Genomic DNA, 24672 nt, shown 5'->3' on the forward strand with positions numbered 1-24672 from the left:
TGTCACACATCCACAGGTCGGAAAATTCCCAAGATCTATCTTTCATCGCTCAATTTTCCTACTTCGTGTTGAACGATACGCAGGGCAGAAATAAGTTAAGGGACGGTGGCGATATATTTTCGGCACAGCCGGCAACCGTGAACGGCGTAACGCCAGACTTCTCTCTTGAGCGGCCCGCTGGAAATTTTTTAAAATGACGAAAGACCCCAAAGAATGAAAACGTGCCTCTCGTTGTCCCCTTAAGATGAAACCTCCTGTAAGGGAGCGGCTATAGATTGCCGTGTTTTTCGAAACATCGGAACGCCGGGCATAACCTGTGAATAGGAAATCAATACCTTTCTTCACAGTCTTTCGATTTTTCTGGAGTACTCGGAGAGAGCTCGGGGTCATGAGAAAGCCACACACATACACGCACAAATGTAGACATTCCACACACACGTATAAACATGGACATCACGTACAGGCAGGCACGTACATGTTCATCTGTTCTTAACCGAATCCCTACGAACTGCTGGGCTTTGCAGTGCTTTCATCACTAGCCATCACTGTCAAACTCAGGACAGACTAGCCCCACAAATCACGCAGGCTCCCGGGAAGCCGTGCTCTGTCTCGGGTCCCCCCTGGTCTTACTGGGACCGTGAAGGATTCCGGGATCCTGGGATCGGACCCCAGCGCTGAGCCCAAGTGAAACAGGACGCTCGGGGTCGGTTAACCAGCTCTGCGCTTTCACTCCTTTTTTCTCCTTTGGGAAGCAATGTGGCCTGATGGAAAAAAGCAGGGACCTGGCAGTCAGGGGACCTGGGTTCTAATCCCAGCTCGCCCACTTGACCGCTGCGAGACCTTGGACGAGTCACTTAACTTCTCTGGGCCTCAGGTACTTCTGTAAAATGGGGATTAAGACTGTGAGCCCCACGTGGGACATGGACTGCGGCCAACCTGATGTACCTGTAGCCACCCCGTCGCTTGTACAGTGACAGATACATAGCGAGGGTTTAACAAGTAGCATAAAAATAAAGAAATAATGAAAGACTAAACGGTACTGACTATTTTAAAATCACCCTCCCAAGACACTGTAGACTTTTTATGGAATTGAACGCGGAGCTCCTGCGGTCCCAAGAAGACATTTAACACGCAGCAGAACTTCGATGACTGGAACCCAAAACACTCGGCATAAAATACTTCCTCTCCCACAGTGTTAATACGATCGATCACGTATCTGCTTTCCCTCTCTGCCCGGTATTTAAGGAGGCACAGCTCACCCGTTGGATGCCACGACGGGTTTCTGACGGAAATCCCCGAGTGGCCCACCGGGAATCCAGGGTACTCCGGTTCGGATCCACTTAGGGGCTAAAATTGAGAAGCTCCTGAAATTGTCAATGAATGGATACACTGAAGCCATCAGAAATGGACCAGCATTCCAAGTGCCTCCGCTAAATGTATTTCCTGGGCTCCGTGTGCAAGGAACAGTGGAGGTGCTGCTAACTTATGCCTCCCCTTTTGGTTCATTCCCGGGAACTGCCGTGGAAATGGCGGCCTTATCCCCCAGCGGATTCACCCTCGGCTCGGAATGCAGGGCCAAGGAAGGGTGAGGCCTGTGTGCCCTGCCCCTGAGTCATGGAGATACCTGTGCTAATATTTCAAATGAAGCAAGATGGTCACGCAGCCTTATTTGGGGGAGCTCTTTAAAAACCGTACTGTTAAAAATAGATTTATCTCTGCAGATTTAAATTGATTCAGCATCAAGAAATCCATGAAGATAGTGTGTTCCCTTTCTAGACCAAAGAGCCGAAGCCTTCGTGCACAGCCCACAATCAAGTGATGATGACGATGATGATTACGGTATCCGGTAAGTGGTTACTGTGTGCAGGGCGCTATACTAAGCACTGAGGAAAACAGCAGATAATCGGGCTGGACAACACCCCTGTCCTACATGGGGCTCACAGTATAAGTCATAAGTCTATTATGATAACAGTAATAATTACTTATTAGAGAAGCAGCATGGCTCGGTGGAAAGAGCCCGGGCTTGGGAGTCAGAGGACATGGGTTCCAATCCCGGCTCTGCCACTTGGCAGCTAGGTGACTCTGGGCAAGTCACTTATCCTCTCTGTGCCTCAGTGAGCTCATCTGTAAAATGGGGATTAAGACTGCGAGCCTCACGAGGGACAACCTGATGACCCTGTGTCTACCCCATGCTTAGAACAGTGCTCTGCACATAGTGAGCGCTTAACAAATACCAACATTATTATTAATAATAATTACTTTATGTGACAACTGCTCACTATGTGCTCTGCACTGTACTAAACCCTGGGGCAGGTAAGAGACACTGAGGTCCCCCACGGGCTTCACAGTCTAAGTAAGAGCGAGAACAGATATTGAATCCCCAATTTACAGATGAAGAACCTGAGGAACAGAAGAGTGACTTTCCCAAGGTCCCACGATAGGGAAGTGGCAGAACCGGGATTAGAAGCCAGGCCCTCCGATTCCCAGACCAGGGCTCTTTCCCCTCGGCCATGCTGGTTCCCAAGTCCCTCAATCCCATTCAGTCCATAAAAAATGACTTTTTTTCCATTCTGCAGATGGATCCCCCGAAAAGAACCGGGCCTCTGGTAAAAATGGACCAACATTGAAACCACATTCTTCTCCCTTGACTTCAAGCCCTACTGCCCAACAGGAAGCTGGGGGCAGGATTCCCAGCTCTGCCAAGGAAAATTCCTCAATGCACCACGGCTGTTCCGCGGGGATTCTGAATTCTGAGGCCGGGTCTGTCGACGGACACACGGTTCGCCTCCGTGTACCCGGCGAGAGAGGAAAAAGCGCAAGGAGAGGGAATCGAACCTACGGGCCGTTATCCAAGCAAATAACCAAATTGCCGGGACAGGGTGTCCTCGGCCAAATTGGCAGCCTGGTGCTGCCCTGCTCGCCCTTTCCTCTCCATCCAAACTGCCACCGCGTTAATCCAATCACTTATCCTATTCTGCCTCGATTACCGTACCAGCCGCCTTGTTCTCATCCCCGTCTCGTCTCTCCCCACAACAGATCGTACTTCGCTCCGCCACCCAGAGCGTTTTTCTACAGAAACGTTCAGTGCACCTCTCCCCACTCCTCAAGAACGGCCGGCGGTTGCCCATCCTCCACCATCCAACAAAAAGTCCTCGCCAATGGCTTTAAAGCGGTCCATCCCCTCGCCCCCTCCTACCTCACCTCGTTACTCGCCTACTCCAACCCAGCCTGTACGCTTGGCTTCTCCAATGCCAACCTTCTCACCGGGCCTCGATCTCGCCTATCTCTCTCTGGGCATCCCACTCAAGGTTTGCGCACCTCGATCCGGGACACGCTCGGCTCACTACACGAGCCCTCCCCCTCTTCTTGCCCCTCAGCCCCCACACAAGCACGGCATCTGTGTGGTGACAACGTCCGTCCAGGTCCGGCCTCCTCGTAACGGAAGCCGAGAATCGGAGCCAGCGAAGCTTCAGGGTTAAGAGTCACTGTGCTCCGAAGAGTTTCCGCTGGATTTCATTCCAATCTCCTCTCACCTGGAGGTACGAGGGCATGATCAAATGACAAATCTGGGCTATCGAGGCGGCACGGTAACGACTCCACCTACGTCAGGCTACTCCGGGCTGCAGACAGAAATCTGTCATTAGCCAGGAGCTTCCATTACCTTAAACACTGGGCAAGCTGGTCATGATGGCGAAAACACGTTACCTCTCTCATACTGCCTCCTCCTGTGCCCACTCCCGTTCCTGTGTTTCCCGTGTGCCCGGGTCTACCTTCGCGCCCGGGCCTGCCCTTGTCTGCCCCTTTGCCCAGATCTGCCCGTGTGTCAACACCCACCGCCTAAAGCATCACCCAGGGGTCGTGCCGATGTCCCGGTCCCGAGCCATCACCTGGCCCCCGTGCCACCAGCCAGTATTATTCCGGGACTCGAGAGCACAACCCCGAGCGCAACAAGAACCTGCTCCTAAGGAGTCAGATCAAGGCTACCCGTCGGGACTGTCGGCTTGAATGTCTGTTGACCATCTGGTCCCTACTCCTTCGGTTGCAATTTGTATTTACAGAATGTTGCTTTTCCTCTAGCATCTTAAATGCAAAACGGGGAAGCAAAACCATGTCCGTCTAACTGACAGCTGAGGACAGCTGTAGGAGGCAGCTTAATCCCAAGGGGGACAGAGAGGAGCTAAGCAAAGCCCTAATGAAGCGTCCGTGTGTCCGTCGACAGCCGATAACAGGCCATTTGCTTACGGATAACACGGTCTCATACTCTCACAGTCACGGCCGCGACCTGGCCATTACTACATGGTTACTGGTGGGGCTACTCACACTCATCGCTGGGCAGCCTCTTGGGAGACAGGAGACGGAGAGACAGAGGCAGATGCCCGGGAAACAGGCGGATGTGACACATGGGGGAAGACTCACCCGGGCACGGGAAGAGACATGAGACGGACATGGGCACGGAGGCAGACACGGGCATAGGAGTACACAGGGGCACACGTGGCAGGTAGAGGAAGAAAGACACGGGAGCAGGGACAAACCTGGGTACGGGGACAGACACGGGCCTATGGAGGAGACACGACAAAGAGGGCAAGAGAAACGCTGGCACGGGGCGGCGGCAAAGTCGTGCAAGGGGATAGCATCCCCCACCGCTCTCTCGGGCCCATCGCTCCCCCTCCGCATGGGTCTTGTCTCATGCCGTCGAGTCGTCTCCGACCCACGGCGACACCGCTCTCTCCCAGAACGCCCCGCTCTCCATCCGCCATCGTTCCGGCAGCGGATCCATGGAGTTTTCTTGGTAAAAATCCGGAAGTGGTTTACCCCTGCCTCCTTCCGCTCAGTAAACTTGAGTCTCTGTCCCGGACTCTCTCCCGGGCCACCGGCGCACTGCGTGGGTGAGTTTTGACTTGTAGCCGATGGCCTTCCACTCATTAGGCAGTGCCCAAGCTAGGAATGGAATCGGTAGGCCTCTGCCTGACTCTCCCTCCCGTGTCGGAGACTGGTAGGGGACTGGAAACTCTGCGGGTGCGAGCCTGAGAGGGGCTCCACATGGAGTGGGAGTAAAATCAAGGCAGGAACATGAGGGGTTGGACACCAGACCCAGATGGATAGCTATGAAGACATAAATGTCTTTCTGTTTCCCTCCCTATTGATACACACAAGCACACACACACACACTGAAATGTCTACAGTGCACTTCTACGAGGAATTTGAACCCCGGTGCCAGAACGAAGCAAATGCCAACACCATGGAACGAACCCGGTCGCACGGCAGACTCCACCGTCACCTTCTAGCGGGAAGAGGCCGGGCCGAAACGATCCCCGCGGTGACCCCCTCGGTGATGGGGCCCTCCCCAGCAACGGCACAGCTGAAGCTGGGGCGGATCGGGGTTTTGGGGCAGATCGAAAACTTTCTACAGAGGGATCGGAGCGTTTTTCCTCAAGTTCAAAATCCGCCATTAAAAATGCATAAAAGCAATATAATCATATTACACTTTATGTTATGATTGATTTAATTTCCAACCGACTCTGGGGTTTTAAGTATATTCAAAGCTATCATTATTAAATAATTCAGAGGGGCTATAAGACTCAGAAGCTTGGCGGGCTCTAAACACAACATTAAAAATTGATTTCTGGGCAATGGATTGTTAAAACGCTCTCCCCACTCTAGGCGCATCCCTTTTTTCCCACGTGCTGCTTTCAAGGAGACGAAAAGAAGGGCTCCAGAATGCACGTTTAGCAGTGAGAAATAAGAACACTCGTGCCTTAATTTAGCCTGGCATTCAAACAAAAAGATTTCCTAATAGAATTCCTCTGATAAATACGAGCCCGTGCGTTGATCAAATCCCTAAGACGATTATCTAAATCAACTGCAGGTAATTACCAGTCACCATCTGCTCCAGCACGGCCTGAGCTGATCTGTTGGCGTCTTGCAGCTTCCGGTACTTCTCGGGCCTTTCCCGCTCTATGACCTGCAGGGAGACAGGAGAGGGGATCGTCTTCATTGGGATCCAACCGCCACACCGCTATTCTCCCTTGCCCGCATCCCGCTCGGCCTTGAGATCTTGCTCCTAACCGTTCCCGCTGGGACTGTGGATTCCTTTCCCCTGGCCCCACGGGTAGTGAGGAGGAGCCAGACGGGACTGGCCACACTCGATCCGTGTGGTGAAAACACGGGGGTCAGTGGGTCAGGTACGCTGATGGTCTCGACCTTCAAATACATCATTCCCGCCAATGAACCCTCAATAAGAGAGAGTGCAGACAACAGCCTAGCGGGAGACGATTTGACATTCCGTGCCGCCGTCTCATGGACCTACTTTATCCTTTTTCAATGAATCTCAAATCTGCGTTGAACCGAGAAAGACCTATGGGCAAATTGGAAAGAATCCATAGCAGCGGCAATGCTTGTGAGATCCACGACTCATCGGTTAGCACCGTATAAAATATTATTGGTTGGAACCCACCACTTTAGGGTCCCAAAAAAACATACAGCAGAACGGGTCGCTGGCATGACGCTATTACCGTGATTTTGATATAAGAATGCCTCCGACTGCAAGATGGGCTTGCTGTACTCCAGTCGAGCTAACATTTCTAATACGCGACCAGACCCAAGAGGTGAGGATTTCTTCCCTCCTACAGGACTCAACCCCTCTAGACTGTAAACTCATCGTGGGCGGGGAAGGCGCTCGTTATGTTGATGTGCTATACTCTCCCGAACCGCTTAGCAGGGTGTTCTGCACGCAGTAAGCGCTTAATAAATACAACTGACCGACTGACAGGACGCCCCAGACAGTGTCACTCCCAGAATCGGGCAGCCCGTGCAAGTTTAGCCATGCACTCGGTACTGTCCCCTGCAAACACTGAGCACTCAATAAATGCGACTGAGTGATCCCTCGTAACACGAGCAATCTACGGGGATCACAGATGGGCCGAGACTGTTTCTATGTACAGAGAGAAGGCGTGAAGGGGATTGACCGACGATCTGGGGCCGTGGGGTTGAAGGTAAGGAGACGAAATTCAAAGGAGCCACCGGTTGAATGGACAGTCATGGAAAAATAGGGTTGGAGTAGCTTAGCTGTGCACTCCAGAAAGCACTTAGGAATGTCAAAGGCCGAACATCATGACAAATCAACAGGGAGGAAAAGGAGCATTCTCCTAAACTGAACAGGAATCATCATTTTTTCACGTTTCCTTCATTTTACTGGGGATCCCAAGGGATTGTAACATATGCATCTTTCATTCATTCATTCGGTCGTATTCATTCATTCATTCGGTGGTATTTATTGAGCGCTTACTGTGTGCAGAGCACGTACTAGGCGCTTGGAAAATACAATTCGGCAACAGATAAAGACGATCCCTTCCCAACGACGGGCTTATGCAATTAAAAGCCTGGCTAAAACAGTTCATATTGTATTTTATTAATCAAGGGAGTACAGCGTTCAGTAGAAATGAGAATCCAATTTAATAACAGGGATTCGAGGAGCAACCTAAAAACCCGGACAGGATAGAGCGCTCTTCAACTACTCGGGGTTTCTTGCACGATTGCCATGGAGAAACAAGTGATTCGATGCAAATTGATGCATTCATCCCAAATAATAAAAACAATTAATTTCTACTCCTCGGGGGATGAAACTCGGTCGTCTGTCATCGCATCAGAACAGATTTAAGAGGTACAGACAGATACGAAGACAGAAATATAATCTGAGATGATTTAGATTGAATGCATTTTCATTTCTCCGTGCCTGATGCTAAAAGCCAATAAAGCAATCGGTCTCATGAAAACTCAGCTAATCTAAAGTAAATCAAAGTGTTCGAAGGTTGAAATCCTCACCGACGCTAGAAAGAGAGAGCCGGCGACCAAAGTTGTCCATTGCTGCAAAGCTACGGTGGAATTTTCCCTTTTCTTGCTTTCTTTCACTAGTGTTGGGCATTTAGACGAGATGATCTGCCAAACAACCCTTTGGCAATTTGTCCAGGAGACCGAGAACCAGCCCGGTCCCGAGATTTCAACGTGGCTGTTTCAGCGTGGCGACTTCAAGGCAGTCCGTCACCTTGCCCGCTTCCACCTCACCTCGTTACTCTCCTGCTGTACCCCAGGCCTCCCACGCTAACCTCACTGTACCTCGATCTGATCTGCCTCACTGCCGCCTTGTTGCCCAGATCCGGCCTCTGACCCGGAACGCCCTCCCTCCTCATAACCAACGGACAATTTCCCTCTCCTCCTTCAAAGTCTTACTGAAGGTCCATCTCCTCCAAGAGGCCTTCTCTGACGAAGCCCTCCTTTCCTCTTCTCCCCACTCCCTTCCGTGTCACCCTGACTTGCTCCCTTTATTCACCCCCGTCCCGAGCCCTTAGGCATATACCTGTAATTTATCTATCATATTAACGTCCGTCTCCCCGTCTAGACCGTAAGCTCGTTGTGGACAGGGGATGTGTCTGTTATATTATTAGACTGCACTTCCCAGGCGCTTAGTACGGTGGTCCGTACACAGTAAGCACTCAATAAATACGACCGACTGGCCGTTGCCAACTCCGGGCTGAGGCTGATGAGAACTCGACACGCAATCACGTGGGCGGAGTGGGCGTCCGACGCTCGGAACTGAACCGTACGGGGCTGAGGGACTGACTTCGGAGCGTGGGACCCACAGAGTGGCAAGGCTTGAAAAGACTGAGCACTCGATCGATCCATTAGTGGTATATTATTGAGCGCTCACCACGTACCACTCACTGAACTGAGCGCTTGGGGAGGTACGATGCACCGGAGTTAGAAGCAGCATGGATTAGAGGAGCAGCGTGGCTCAGTGGAAAGAGCCCCGGCTTGGGAGTCAGAGGTCATGGGTTCAAATCCCGCCTCAGCCGCTTGCCAGCTGTGTGACTCTGGGCAAGTCATTTAACTTCTCTATGCCTCAGGTACCCCATCTGTAAAATGGGGATTGAGACTGTGAACCCACGTGGGACAACCTGATCACCTTGTATCCTCCCCAGCACTTAGAACAGTGCTTTGCACATAGTAAGCGCTTAACAAATGCCATCATCATCATCATCATCATCATTATTATTATTAGAGCATGGGCCCGGGCCTCAGAAGGTCACGGGTTTTAACGCCGGCTCCGCCACCTGTCCGATGGGTGACCTCGGGTAAGTCTCTTCACTTCTCTGGGCCTCAGTTACATCGCCTGTAAAATGGAGGTTGAGACTGTGAACCCCACACGGGGACGGGGACTGCGTCGAACCTGATTCGCTCGTATCCCCCCCCCCGGGGCTGAGTAGAGGGCCTGGCACAAAGTAAGCGCTTAACAAATACCACAGTTATTATCGTTATTATTAGACATGGTCCTACCCATAAAGAAAGGCTCCCCAGCAGCCCCGCTCAGATCACTTCCCGTCCTGGTGAATGCAGCTCGAGTCTAGACTCTAGACCGTAACCTCGTTGTGGTCAGGGAACACGTTTACTGATTCCGTTATACTGTAGCCTCCCAAGTGCTTACGGGGGGAGGCAGAGAGAGAAGTTCTGAGGTTCCGCCCTGCTCTTCTTCTCCACTGCCACCCGTCCTTTGCTCCCTCCCCGATGCTTCCCACCCCCCACGGTGCTTAGGACAGTGCTTGGCACACAGTGAGCGCTCAACAAACACCATTATGATTATTATTATGCAATATCAGGTGGGTGGCGGGGGTTGGGGCGGGGGGGAGGAGACGGACCGCAGCTGGGGAAATGGCAGTGACAGGTCTCCGAGGCAATGAGGCGGTCATGGAGGTGCAGAAGAAAAATGAATCCATATCTGAAGAAGAGATGGGGTGGAGAAGGACCGGGAAGCCTGGCAGTGCGGGGGGGCAGGTAAAGACCCCTAATCCCCACAGGGGAGAGGAAGGGATGACGGGGGGCGGGGGACAGCCGTGTTTCGTGGAGGGGGTAGGGGCTACTCGACTGGAAAGGAGTTGCGTGTTTAACTTCTGAGATCCCCAACGCAGCAAATTACCCGCGCTGGGGAGCGACCCTGAAAACCTGCACTCTCCCAGGGATGATGAAAAGTCCTGAGAGAGCTGCTCTATTTCTGATCCAGCCAACCATTCTGTTACGGAGAAATCCGTACAATTTTTTTCGGGATAACTCTTCTTCAAGAACCCGCGCCTATCTATGACGTCCAACGCCTGTGTGAGGTCAGCATCACCCAAAACACACACCCACACGCAGAGCCCGCAGGTTTCTATTTTCTCACTGATGTTTTCCCATTTTTAGCTGGGTAGAGGACACTCTAGAAGATGAAACACCATCTCCGGGTTGCAGGAGCAGAACTTCCAAAGACTTTGTCGGTTTTCATTTTCAGTAAATATTTACAAAGCACCTCGGAAAAGGCAGAATCACTAAATCAAGCGACTCCTCGGTTTGCTTCAGTACCAGTAAACGGTTGGATTTTGGAAACCTAAGATCCCTTAGGGAGAAAACAACCCCAACATCTTACGTGGACTTTCTCTTGGAGTTCCGAAAGGTTCCCTTCTTTCCGAAACACCGCAAACTCAGGGCTCTGCAACACAGCTTCGGAGCGAGTGATCCAACTGTGGAGTTCGGTCGTGTCGACATCCAACCTGAGGTTCCAAGAAACAAGAGACTCTTTACCGACTAATCGCATAACTGGGGCAACTTCCGGCCAACTGCCCCCGGCGCATCTCATTTCTTCACTCATTCCATCTCGTTTACTGAGCGCTCACGGTGCACAGAACGCCGTATTGAGCACTTGGTTGACCACAACTTAACAATAAACACCGACTGCAAAATCTGGCCCTTCTGACTCCTCCTCCACTTCCTCCTCCTTGAGCGGGGGGACCGTCCCCAATATTTAGTGATGGAGACACAGAGAACTTCCTGACCCGCAGCCCCAAATTAGAAGCTCCTGGGCCAGAGGGGCTCGGACGCGGTCATCGACCCATGGCATTTAATGAGTGCTTTTCGTGTGCGGACCACTGTACTAGAGTCCTTGAGAGAGTACACTATAGTAGAGGTGGTGGATACGTTCCCTCTCGACGAGCTTACAGTCTAGAGGGGGAAACGGACGTTCGTTTAAATTATGGATAGGCACATAAGGGCTGTTGGGCTGAGGGAGGGGTGAATGAAAGATACAAAAACCAAGTGCAAGGCTGACAAGAGAGGGAGTGGGAGAAGAGGAAATGATGGTCTAGTTAGGGAAGGCCTCTTGGTCAGAGGTCCTGGGTTCTAATCCCGGCTCCGCCATTTGTCCGCTGCGTGACCTTGGGCAAACCACTTAACTTCTCTGTGCCTCACTTCCATCATCTGTCAAATGGGGATTAAGACTGTGAGCCCCACTTGGGACAACGTAATTGCCTTGTATCTACCCCAGCGTTTAGAACACCGCTTGGCACAAACTAAGTGCTGAGCCAATACCACGAGAATTATTATTAGTATTATTAGACGCGCTTAGCCAATACCATGATTATTATCATATCATTATTATTATTCGTTGTGCATTAGTCTGGGAGGCCAGACATGTAGGTTCAAACCTTAGGTTTCTTAGACCAAGAGCCTCACGTGGGAAGGGAACTGTATCTAACCTGATAATCCTTTATCTTCACTAATGCTTAGTATGGAGCTTGGCGCATAAAAGCTCTGCCACTTGTCTGCTGTGTGACTGCGGGCAAGTCACTTAACTTCTCTGTGCCTCAGTTACCTCCTCTGTGAAATGGGGATTAAGACTGTGAGCCTCACGTGGGACGACCTGATGATCCCGTATCTACCCCAGCGCTTAGAACAGTGCTTTGCACATAGTAAGCGCTTAACAAATACCAACATTATTAATAAGCGATTAATGAGTCCCATAATAAGACCCCCAAATCATAAAAATAATACTAAGGTCACTTTCTCAATTCTCCTGCCTCCATCTCCTTGTTTCTGCTGTTTGGCCAGCCTGGAACCTCCCTACCTTAGTGCCTGCCGATAGGAGGCGTAGTACAGAGAAGCAGCATGATTTAGTGGAAGGAGCCCGGGCTTGGGAGTCAAAGGACGTGGGTTCTAATCTCGGCTCCGCCACTTGTCTGCTATGTGACTTTGGGCAAGTCACTTGACTTCTCTGTGCCTCAGTTACTTCATCTGTAAAATGGGGTTAAGACTGTGAGCCACACGTGGGACGACCCGACTGCCTTGCATCTAACCCAACGCTTCGAACGGTGCCTGGCACATAGTAAGCGGTTAACAAGTACCATAAATATTATCAAGTCCCCAAGGAGAGTGGGGGTAATCGCCTTGGGACAGGCACCGAGTCATCATTCTGCCGGACTTCCCTGAGGGTTCAGTACAGAGCAGAGCATTAAGTGGGTGCTCAATAAATACTCTGACTATTACTGCTACGAGGTCTTCAGAAAAAAAATGAAACCAAAGACCGTCCGAAAAATCTTGAGTCTCCCAAACCCCGCCACTGACAGCTAGTTTACGACAGTGAAACGAGAAGCGTGAAAATCTTCTGTGACTTGGAAAACTGAGAGAGCCGTGCGGCCAAGTGGTAAGAGCACGGGCCCGGAAGTCAAAAGGACCTGGGTGCTAATCCTGATTCCACCACTCGTCCGCTGAGTGACCTTGGGCAAATGACTTCACTTTTCTGTGCCTGGGGGGGGGGGGTGAGTCCCATGTGGGACAGGGACTATGTCCAACATGATTAACTTATATCTACCTCAATGCTTAGGACAGCACCTGGCTCATCGCTGTAGACGGCACCACCATCCTTCCTGTCTCACAAGCCTTAAACGAGGTGTTATCCTTGACTCCGCTCTCTCGTTCAACCCGCGGGGTCAATCCATCGCTAAATCCCGTGGGATCGACCTTCGCAAAATGCTAAAATCTTCCCTTTCTTCTCCATCCAAAACGCTACCGTGTTAATCCAAGCGCATAGCCTATCCCGCCTTCATTACTCCATCGGCCTCTCTGCTGACCTCCCTGCCTCCCGTCTCTCCCCACTCCAGTCCACACTTCACTCTGCTGCCCGGATCATGTATCCGCAGGCCGGATCATTTTTCTGCAGAAAGCTTCAGGCCCTGTTTCCCCACTCCTCGAGAACCTCCAGTGGTTGTACATCTACCTCTATATCAAACAAACTCCCCACAGTGGCCTTAAAGCAGTCCATCACCTGGCCCCCTCGTACGTCACCTCGCTATTCTGCTACCGCAACCCAGCCTGCGCGTTTTGCTCTTCTAAAGCTCACCTTCTCACTGCCGACCTCTCACCGCCATCCTGCCTCTGGCCGGGAATGCCTCACTTTTCATATCCGACAGACACTTACTCTCCCCCCATTCAAAAGCCTTATTGAAGGCACATCTCCTCCAAGTGGTCTTGCTTGATTAAGCCCTCCTTTCCTCTTCTCCCACTCTCTTCTGCATTGCCCTGACGTGCTCTCTTTATTTATTCCCCCTCCCAGCCCCACAGCACTTAAGTTCATATCTATAATCGTATATATTTCTATTAACGTCTCTCTCTGGACTGTAAGCTCATTTTAGGCAGGGAATATGTCTGTTATATTGTACTGTATTGTATCGTATAGTGCTCTGCACAAAGTAAGACTGACAAAGGAATTCCAAAAAAAAAAAAACACCCAAAAGGAATGAGCTTACTATACTGGAAACTCATGACTCCCCGTAACCGTTCTGAGCAAGTGGAAAGTCTCTTTGAAACTGGGTGCTATGAAATATATTCATTCCGATACAGTTATAGGAAAGTAAATTTTTGATTGGTAGATTTCAATTTGAAGGGACGCTCTATGGATAAAGTATAGGAAAATCATACTTGGTGTTCTCAAAAATTCTGAAACTTTACAGTGCAAATCAAATTTGAGTTTCTCCAGAAATGGTAGAACTGCCGGGAAAGGAGGTGAGGGTCCTTGTTAGAAGGGATGGAAACAGTAGATGGGGCCCATATTCCAGTTTAACTTCCTTCCCATTTCATTCTATTCCAGGGTTTTACTGCAGTTTCAGAATCATACACCTAATATTGTGGCGCAAAATGGATTTGTCATGGACATTCTTATTCATGAGAATAGTAAAGGCAGGAGGGCAGAGATTAATGAACATGCAAACCCCGGTTCGCTCTATCGGCAAACCCACAAGAGTAGCGACTGTACCAGTAGAAATAGTGATGACATAATAATGGCCTAATAACACTCCTCTATTACTACAAAAAGCCATATCGGCAAAGCCAGGAAATTAACGGTCGTCCATCCGTTCCAAAGATAACGCTGGTGGAGGTCAGTCGGTCAGTCAATCCTTCTTATTGAGCGTTTACTGAGTGCATAGTATTGTACTATGCTCTTGGGAGAGCACGATATAACAATGTGACGGGCACGGTCCCTGCCCGCAATGAGCTTACAGTCTAGAGGGGGTGACGGATGTTAACATTGATAAATTAAATTACAGTTACGTACCTAAATGCTGTGGGGTTGGGAGGGGAGATGAATAAACGGAGCAAGTCAGGGAGATGCAGAAGGGAGTGGGAGAAAAGGCAAGGAGGGTTTAGGCAGGGAAGACCTCTTGGGAGAGATGGGTCTTCAGTAAGGCTTTGAAGGTGAGGACAGTGACTGTGAGGAGGGAGGGCGTTCCAGGCCGGGGTGAAAACTCGGCGGCGACGTAGACAAGATCAAGGTACAGTGAGTAGGTTGGCATTAGAGGAGCAGCGTGAGTGGGCTGGCTTGCAGGAGGAGCGTAACGAGGTGAGGTAGGAGGGGTCAAAACGATTGAGAACTCTGAAGTCGAGGAGGCGAGATCCAAAGCCACGAGACTGGAAAGTCCAATGGGTGCTTGAGTGCTTACTGCGGGCAAAGACTGTACTAAGTGCTGGGGAGAGTACAAAGCACAATACGACAACAGACACATTCCCTGCCCAAAGCCAGCTCACAGTCTAGAGGGGACGCAGCCCAACTCTGAATTATGGGCCACTGCAACTAGGCGAAATGCCGCAAGCTAGACTGACTATTACTCAGTCGCTCGGATCTCAACCTATCAGTGCAACCAACCCACCAATCTGACTGTCGAGCGTATTACCTGAGTCCTACAGTGTTTAGAGCACTCTTCTAGGTGCCTGGGAGAGCACAGAGGAGTTCAAAAATGTGGTCCCTATCACACAACCAGAAGCACCAGAGGGGGTAGAAACAAGACTTGTTTGGGGCGAAATGCCCCGCGGGAATCCACAGTGAGGCCCAGAGGTCAAGTTCGAAACTGAAGCGAGCAGAGGTGGGACAACCAAACTAAAGAGACCCAGGGATGCACTTGACGCCCACTCAATCAAAGGATATTTACACTTCACGACGGAAGTTTTCAAGCCCCATCTCCATGACCAAAGCCCCTTTAGATTGCAGCCAGATCACCCCGTCACCCAAAACCTGGGGCTCCATCCCAGAAGGTCAGAATGCTCCGGCCAACTCTAGAATCTTTTCATTCATTCATTCAATAGTATTTATTGAGCGCTTACTATGTGCAGAGCACTGTACTAAGCGCTTGGGATGAACAAGTCGGCAACAGATAGAGACGGTCCCTGCCGTCTGACGGGCTTACGGTCTGATCGGGGGAGACGGACAGACGACAACGATGGCGATAAATAGAGTCGAGGGGAAGAACATCTCGTAAAAACCGATGGCGACTAAATAGAATCGAGGCGATGTACAATTCATTAACAAAATAAATGGGGTAACGAAAATATATACAGTCGAGCGGACGAGTACGGTGCTGTGGGGATGGGAAGGGAGAGGTGGAGGAGCAGAGGGAAAAGGGGAAAAAGAGGGTTTAGCTGCGGAGAGGTGAAGGGGGGTGGCAGAGGGAGTAGAGGGAGAAGAGGAGCTCGGTCTGGGAAGGCCTCTCGGAGGAGGTGAGTTTTAAGTAGGGTTTCGAAGAGGGAAAGAGAATCAGTTTGGCGGAGGTGAGGAGGGAGGGCGTTCCGGGACCGCGGGAGGACGCGGCCCGGGGGTCGACGGCGGGACGGGCGAGACCGAGGGACGGTGAGGAGGTGGGCGGCGGAGGAGCGGAGCGTGCGGGGTGGGCGGTAGAAAGAGAGAAGGGAGGAGAGGTAGGAAGGGGCGAGGTGACGGAGAGCCTCGAAGCCTAGAGTGAGGAGTTTTCGTTTGGAGCGGAGGTCGATAGGCAACCACTGGAGTTGTTTAAGAAGGGGAGTGACACGCCCAGATCGTCTCTGCGGGAAGATGAGCCGGGCGGCGGAGTGAAGAATAGACCGGAGCGGGGCGAGAGAGGAGGAAGGGAGGTCAGAGAGAAGGCCGACACGGTAGTCTAGCCGGGATATGACGAGAGCCCGTAACGGTAAGGTAGCCGTCTGGGTGGAGAGGAAAGGGCGGATCTCGGCGATGTCGTAGAGGTGAGACCGGCAGGTCTCGGTGACGGATAGGATGCGTGGGGTGAACGAGAGAGACGAGTCGAGGACGACACCGAGATCGCGGGCCCGGGAGACGGGAAGGATGGTCGTGCCATCGACGGTGATAGAGAAGTCCGGGAGAGGACCGGGTTCGGGAGGGAAGATGAGGAGCTCGGTCTCGCTCACGTTGAGTTTCAGGCGGCGGGCCGACATCCAGGCGGAGACGTCCCGGAGGCGGGAGGAGATGCGAGCCCGAAGGAAGGGGGAGAGGACAGGGGCGGAGATGTAGATCTGCGTGTCATCTGCGCAGAGATGGTAGTCAAAGAAGGAAGAATCTGCCTTCCACTCCCTAGAAAGAGGTCCTCTGAGGCCTAAACGACTGCCGATTGTGAAGGCCTGATCTTAGCTCTGAAATGTGAGCAAATACGTTGCATAGTGGATTGAGCAGGGGCGTGGGACTCAGAAGGGTCTGGATCCTAATCCCAGCTATGCCATGTGTCTTTTGGGTTACCGTGGGTAATTCACTTCACTTCTCTGTTCCTCAGTTCCCACATCTGTAAAATGGGGATTAAGACCGTGAGCCCCATGTGGGGGAAGGCTGTGCCTCGCTTGATTAACCAGTAGCCACACCAGCGCTTTGTACTGTGGCCAGCACAGAGTGAGCGCTTAACAAATACCATAAACGAAAAATCACAGGAAACAGAAAAGTCCTGAGGCCTGATGACCAACTTGCCAAAATCTCAAAGCCCAGAGGGAAGGAGGACAGAGGCCCAGAGATGTGAAGTGACTCGCCCAAGATCACACGGCAGACAAGCAGTGGAGCCGAGATTAGAACCCAGGTCCTTCCGATTCCCAGGCCTGTGCTCTAGCCACTAGGTCACACCGCTTTGTGATGTCTCTCCAGTGTCGGAAGTCACTGCTCGCGGGGCATCTGCCTTGGGAATTTTGCAGGAATCCCAGGATTTTCCAAGACTTTCGAAAGGGACTGCTCTGACGCTAGTACACCGCGTGCCTGCCACCGAGTGAAAATGACGGGCAGGTGCCACGTCGGCCAGTCAATGGGCCTGGTTTCCCGAGCTCCCGCTAGGGTGATACCGGCGCAGTTGGCAAGTGAGAGAGTCCAGAGGAGGTGAAAGGCTGCCTTCAAGGAGCCCGGCGTGGAACGGAATAGTCAGAAGCGAATGGAAAGAGAGAGGGGAGACTAAATCTGCCCTTAAAAGAGAAAACAAAATTGGTACTTCCAGAAATGTGCGTAAAACTGGGGGTCTTTATTCTTTTACTTCGTAACTTGGTGGCACAACCCGGAGTGAATTATATTCCCCATTCTGCGCCTCCTCTCTGTAACTGTTGCACTGTTCTTTACAGGTGCCTTTAAATCTTCATCAAGTGTTGGGTGAGATAGTTCCCAGCTCAGATGAAACAAAGATCTTGCTTAAGCTGCACAATCTGTCCTAAATCACTGCAGACCGTCCCGTGCGTGATTCATGGACAAGAGAGAACTCAAGGACGGCAGCTGTGACCTTTCGCGGGACAGAACGATGCCCACGGTGGCTCCAAAAGAGAAGTTCATCCCTTCAGGGGGTACCTTTGGGTGGACATTTCTGCAGAGAGCAGGATGAAATTCTTGAAATGTTTTTTTAACAAAGCTTAGACTTGGGCGGTACGAAGCTAATGAGAGATTCTACGAGGATCAATGGAGCAGTGCTTTTCTGTTAAAATGTATAAATTGAATTTTTAACTCCACGAATGACAACATGCCTGACTGTGGGTAGCTTTCTTTTTAATAAGATGGTGTTTGGATTTTCATTATGAGCATCAAACACTTGCAATTTTCATCCTTGGGCTTTTTCTTTTTCAACTAGCTCATTGATTATAAGGATAACAAATAATTACGGCGTTTATTAAGCATGTACTATTTGAAAGCATCAGGGTAGGGAGGCGGGACAGCCTTGAGGAAAGAGCACAGTCTTGGGAGCCGGGGGACCCAGGTTCTTATCTCTGCTCCACCACTTGCCAGCTGTGTGAACTTGGGCAAGTCAATTAACTGCTCCGTGCCTCAGTAGCTGCTTCACTAAAACGGGGATTCGATACCTCTTTTCCCTCCTACCCTTCGACTATGAGCACCAAATGGGACGGGCACTGTGTCCGGCCTATCTCCCAACTATCCCAGCGCTTTGTACGCTCTGTCTCCTGTTAAATACCTAGCAAGTATCAGAATTGGTATTATTATAGGATAGCAGTCCCTGCCCCACACTGAGCTACTTTAACCCCATTTTAGAGAAGAGGAAACCGAGGTCCAGAAAGTTCAGCGCCTTGTACACCGTTACGGCAGAACCGCGACTAGAACTCAATATGCTGACTCGCAGCCCTCTTTCCACTAGATCTTTCCATGAGACAAGGACCGCATTCAACCTTAACCCGCATCTATCCCAGTGCTTAGAACAGTGCCTGGCACAGAGAAAGAGCTCAACAATCAATCCATCAATCTGTCCTATTGACTGAGCACTTCCTGTGGGCAGAGCATTCTTCTAGCACTTGGGAGAGTAGAATATCAAAGATCTGGTAGACACATTCCCTCCCCACCCTGAGCTTACAGTTCGGGGGTGTGGGGGGGGGAGAGAGACACAAAGATCAATGAACAAATTATGGATATGTATATAACTGATGTGGGGCTGAGAGGGGTGCATAAAGGGTCCAATAATTACTACTATTAGATTTCCCCAAATGATATTCTTGGAATCATCCCCAAGAGAGAGGCATTGGGCACCTCAAAGTTCTCAGGGGTACAGGAATCATCACCGTGACGTTGTTCAATTAAGGGCAGGGAACGTGTCTGCTAATTCTGTTGTACCGTACTTCTGCTATGGCTTAGTACAGCGCTTTGCACATAGTAAGCACACAATAAGTATTGCTGATTGCATGCTATCCTCTTTCACCTTTCTAAATCCAGTGCACATACTCCGTAGCAGCTCAATAAATACCAGTGTAATATTGCAAAATAAATTGCCCATCCACCTCAGCATCAGACAAAAACTCCTCACCATCGGCTTTAGAACAGTCCATCACATTGTACCCTCCTACCTCACCTCCCTACTCTCCTACTACAAGGCAGCCCCAGCCCAGCCTTCTGGCTGTACCTCCGTCTCGTCCATCTCACCACCGACCCGTTGGAACGCCCTTCCTCCTCACATCAGACACATAATGGCCCTCCCCCACTTGAGAGCTTTACTGCACGTCTCCTCCGAGAAGCCTCTCCTGACTACGCCCTCCTCTCCTCTTCTCCCGCTCCCTTCTGGATCGCCTTGACTTGCTCCCTTTATTCATCCTCGCTCCCATCCCCACAGCGCATACGTATATATCTGTCATTTAGTTATTTATATTAATTTCTGCCTCCCCCTCCAGACTGTGAGCTGACTGTGGGCAGGGAATGTGCCTGTCTGTTGTTCCAGTGTACTCTCCCAAGTGCTTAGAATAATGTTTTGCAAACAGTAAGCGCTCAATAACTCTGATTGAATGAATGAAATACCAGTGCCTCCGGCCAGCATTTAAGGATTGACAGTATTGCTCTGGTACTTTCTATTCGACTCCCAAACTACATCACCACCATTTTTCCTCCGGCTCACCTTCTTACAACCAACACCCGGCTTCAGTCAGCACCTCAGGCAAGCTGCTGGGAGAACGGGCCCTGGTTTCCGGCAGCAAGCCTGCTTTCGAGACGGGGGGGGGCGGCTCAGGTCGTGAGGTTGGCCCGAGGGGAGGGGGAACCAGGTTCCTTCCCCCACGGCCTGCTGCTGGTCATGGGCAAAATGACTTTCCATGACTTCGCGATGGCCTCGTTGACCAGAGGAGCGGCGTGGCCGGGTGGAAAGAACCGTGGCCTGGGAGGCGGAGGACCTGGGTTCTAATCCCGGCTCTACCCACTGCTTCCTGCGTGACCTCGGGCAAGTCACTGAACTTCTCTTTGACTGGTGAACACAATCGGGCTGTTGGATGCTAAAAAAAATACAATCGTTTACACGGTGTATCCCAGTCTCCCTTCAGCAGGATCTGGCTTGTAAATTTCTCCAGAACAAAGCCGGTGAAAAAACCTTCAAGATAAGAATTTAAAATACCAAAAGCCAGGAAATGTGCTCCACAATTATTCTTGATTTCTATCTACGGATGTATAGACTGAGATGTTATGATCTCAGAATTGCAGAATGGATTTCAGGTATTGTAGGTGTTTTCCTGTCTCCATAAAAAATTTACTTTCTGTGACAGCAAGAAGAGCCGTTTCTATTAATAAACAAAATACAGCATATAGCTGCGCTCGGAAGGGGCTCCTTTTAGAGAGAAATGAGATATTTAGGATAAAACTCTAACAGTTATGTTTCCTCAGCTGCTGGTGTCTCTCATTAATTCAGAGACCGGAATTTCAGTATTAGCGGACTTCCCACTCACAATTCCGTCTTGTGGAGTAGTGATTTCTTTGTGAGTAGTATTTCTTTACATTAATGTCCATCTCCCTCCTCTAGACTGTGAGCTCGTTGTGGGTAGGGAAGGTTTCTACCAACTCTGGTATACTGTAAGCTCTCAAGCTTTTAGAACAGTGCTCTGCACACAGTAAGTGTTCAATAAATATGAGTGATTAATGTTGATAATCATAACAATAATAATAATAACTGTGCTGCTGGATAAGTGTTTACATAGTGTGCAACAATCTATATATGAATACGATCATTTTACCCAATGCATTATTAAGGTCACATCTCCTCCAAGAGTACTTTGCCGATTAAGCTCCTTTTTTCCCAGATTGCTCTCCCTTCTGTGTTTTCTAAGCACTTGGATTTGTTAACTCTGGACATGTGATACTCACCACACCCCAACCCCACAGCACTTAGATACATATCTTAAAATTATATGTCATTAGTTATTCATTTATATTAATGTCTGTCTCCCCGTCTAGACTGTAAGCTCGTTATGGGCAGGGAACGTGTCTGCTAATTCTATTGTACTGTACTTTCCCAAGAGCTTATTACAGAGCTCTGCACATGCTAAGTGCTCGATAAATACAACTGATTAATTGATTGATTGATGACGGTGGTATTTCTCAAGTCCTTACTATGTGCCAAATACTGTTCTAAACGCTGGGGTAGATACAGGGTAATCAGGGGTAGATACAGGGTAATCAGGTTGTCCCAGCTGGGACTCACAGCTTTAATCCCGGTTTTACAGACGAGGGAACGGAGGCCTAGAGAAGTTAAATGACTTGCCCCAGGTCACACAGCAGATGAGTGGCAGAGCCGGGATTAGAAGCCGCGTCCTCTGATGGGGAAGGAGCTCCAGGCCAGAGGGAGGGTATGAACAAGGGAACGACAGAGAGAGAGGGAGACTTTGAAGTAGATTAAGTAGGTTGGTGTCAGAAAAGGGAAGTGTTATATCATGTGTATATAAAAATACCACCATTCCATGAAGCGGCATGGCCCGGTGGATAGATAGAACACGGGCCTGAGAGTCAGAAGGACCTGGGTTCTGATCTCGGCTCTTCTGTCCGCTGGGTGACCTTGGGCAAGTCGCTTCAATTCTCTGTGCCTCAGTTACCTCATCTGTAATATGGGGGTTAACACTGAGAGCCCCATGTGGGACACGGACCGTAACCGACCTGGTTATCTTCCCACGCACTTAGAACAGTGGCCGGCACATAGATGAGTGCTTAACAAATCCCATTTAAATAAAAAAATACAACTTCTCCCCCCTACTTGGTCAGTGAGACCCACGCAGGATAGGGTCTGAGTCCAATCTGATTAACTCGTATCTACCCCAGCACTTTGAATGGTGTTTAACACCTAGTAAGGGCTCGAAAAATACTATAAAAAACAAAAACAACAAATCAGACAATCCCTGATCCACCCAGGACTCATATTCCACAGGGAGGTGGGTGGATACAATTACTCCATCACGCACAGCTAAGAGGAGCTCGTTATGGCTCCCAACAGCATGATTTGCGCCGAGCCATCCACACTCTCTACCCCAGTCCTGCCTGTCCAGCGTTACGGAGCGCAAGACGGCTGGCAGTCTAAGCGAAAGAAACCAAACATCTCCGAAGCCTCGAGCACAGCAAGAGGTCACCGTTCCCCCACCAGCTTCCTAAGCCGTCAGTGAACTGGGAGGTCAGAGTGGTCTACCCAAATTTCATTGATTTATATAAATGTCTCTCCGTCTAGATGGTGAGCTCGTTGTGGGCAGGGAATGTGCCTACCAACTCTCTTATATTGTTATATTGTACTCTTCCAAGTGCTTAGCCAGTGCCCTGCACATAGTAAGTGCTCGACAAATACCTGAGGGCCGGGTGGTGGACGGGGGGACCTCTTAATCTTTCTCGTGAAAAGCAGGAGAAAAGGGGAAAAAAAAAAAAAAGACAAGGAAGGAACCAAACACAAAACAAAGACCGCATCTTAAAGAAAAAATAAAATCATTCAGTTGTCCCCCGCACAACAGACCAGACCAGAAAGCTTCCTTCCAACCCCCATCCCTGGCTCAACAACAACAAAATCACAACGGCTCTGTGAAGCTCCTCTTCAGCGATTCTCACCTCTTCCTAATTTCTGAATCCACCACAACCTGTCTCTTCTTTTGGGGCGGGGGCTGGGGGAGACCTTCTTTAGCTTGCTTCACCGAGATCTGCTCCCTCGTGGTCACCATAGTTACAGTTTCCATTACGGTTGTCTGTGTTAGTGAGTGCTGAGCGGCGGTGACAGCCTGTGAAATCTGTGAAAAGTATTGAAACAGAGGTCACACGTTGCTTGAGAGACTTCAATAAAGACTGTTTGGAGTGGCAACAGAAAATAATGAGAAACTGCTCCAGTCTATTCACGGGCTGACCTTCGAAACAAAATCACACCGGACTGAATCGAAACCAAATTGTTTTATCTGACGCGGGTTATGTGGATGAGACATTCAGAGAAGCCAAAATCCAAATTAGAAGTGTGGCGAGTGCTTCTGAGCATTGGGTAAATTAGGGCAAGTGGAGGAGAACACGAGAGAGCTACAATTCTGGTCTACGACTACTAGATCACATCTGAATAACATACGGAAATCATAACGCTGTTAGGATTCCTCAGCGTTCCCATCTACGAAGAGCAATCGTGCTCTCGGAGGGCACACTAGGGATGGGAAATCCATGGCGACTCCAGCTGGGGTGGGGGAAAGGCCACCAACCAAGCCAAACCAACCTCGGTGACGGAAAGTTTCGACGGCTCGATGAGAACAAGAGAAATTCGGCCGAGGTGGGGACCAGACTCCCAGCGCTCCCAGCCCCCCGCACTCTCTGCTGATCAGTTTGGGCTCTTCCAACACCTGGAGACCTCCAGCCTCCTCCAAAAGCAGTGTGGTCTGGTGGATAGAGCACCGGCCTGGGAGTCAGAAGGATCTGGGTTCTAATCCTGACTCTGTCACTTTTCTGCTATGAGACCTGGAGGCGAGTCATTCAATTGCTCTGTGCCTCAGTTACCAAATCTGTAAAATGGGGATCAAGACCGAGACTGCGTCCAACCTGATTATCTCGTACCTACTCCGGAACACAGCACAGTGTCTGGCACATAGTCGGCACTTAACTAATACCGAAGAGGAAAAAAAAAGAGGGCCTTTCCTTTCACCCTGAACAGATTCAAACAGAGCACAGCATTTTTCTTAAGCACGACAAAAAAGACTCTGCGGCAGTGGAAAGAGCCCGGGCTTGGGAGCCAGAGCCCATGGGTTCTAATCCCGGCTCCACCACTTGTCTGCTGTGTGACTGTGGGCAAGTCACTTAACTGCTCTGTGCCTCACTTACCTCATCTGGAAAATGGGGATTAAGACTGTGAGCCCCACGTGGGACAATCTGATTACTTGGTATCTACCCCAGTGCTTAAAACAGTGCTTGGCACATAGTAAGCGCTTAAGAAATACTATAAGTATTATTACTTTCTTTAATAAACGACTAACATACTGATAGGCACACAAATGATGCTTCCCTTTCTTTGATCTGTTCATGGATGCCGAGCTGAGACACTGCATCTCCGGGTTTTGCTGGGAAATGAAAAATGAGTGCCCGGTGTCAGGTGGGTGATGCCCTATTCGAGGGTACCAATTGCTCCGAGGCATCTGCAAACTCAAAGGTTCACGGGCTGCCCATTCCTCTGGTAGACTCTTCAACACGGCGCCTGCTTTTTCTCATTATCCCCCAAAGTGGATGCCCACACTCCTCCTGTCGTGGCCTGAGCCACCGAGAAAATGGAGAGTTCTCCGGTGAGGCTGACGAGGCAGTTTCGAGACCGGCGACCTCTGTGACCCAGAATGCCGGGAAGAGAAACC

The 24672-nt window shown here is 50.3% G+C and overlaps 1 protein-coding gene across 7 annotated transcripts in view; it reads right to left on the reverse strand.

Moving 5' to 3' along the window:
* The window catches only part of DMD (dystrophin), a 660617-nt gene that overhangs the window by 386382 nt on the left and 249563 nt on the right, over window positions 1-24672 (reverse strand). For all 7 annotated transcript variants that reach the window (XM_039914163.1, XM_039914164.1, XM_039914160.1 and 4 more), the window contains 3 exons: window positions 22913-23088; window positions 10451-10574; window positions 5875-5962 (listed from right to left, as the gene is read on the reverse strand). In XM_039914163.1, the coding sequence (XP_039770097.1) occupies window positions 5875-5962; window positions 10451-10574; window positions 22913-23088 (388 nt within the window). The remainder of the gene's footprint in view (window positions 1-5874; window positions 5963-10450; window positions 10575-22912; window positions 23089-24672) is intronic.

The sequence above is a fragment of the Ornithorhynchus anatinus genome, chromosome 15, assembly GCF_004115215.2.
Source record: "Ornithorhynchus anatinus isolate Pmale09 chromosome 15, mOrnAna1.pri.v4, whole genome shotgun sequence".
Classification (NCBI taxonomy): Eukaryota; Metazoa; Chordata; class Mammalia; order Monotremata; family Ornithorhynchidae; genus Ornithorhynchus; species Ornithorhynchus anatinus.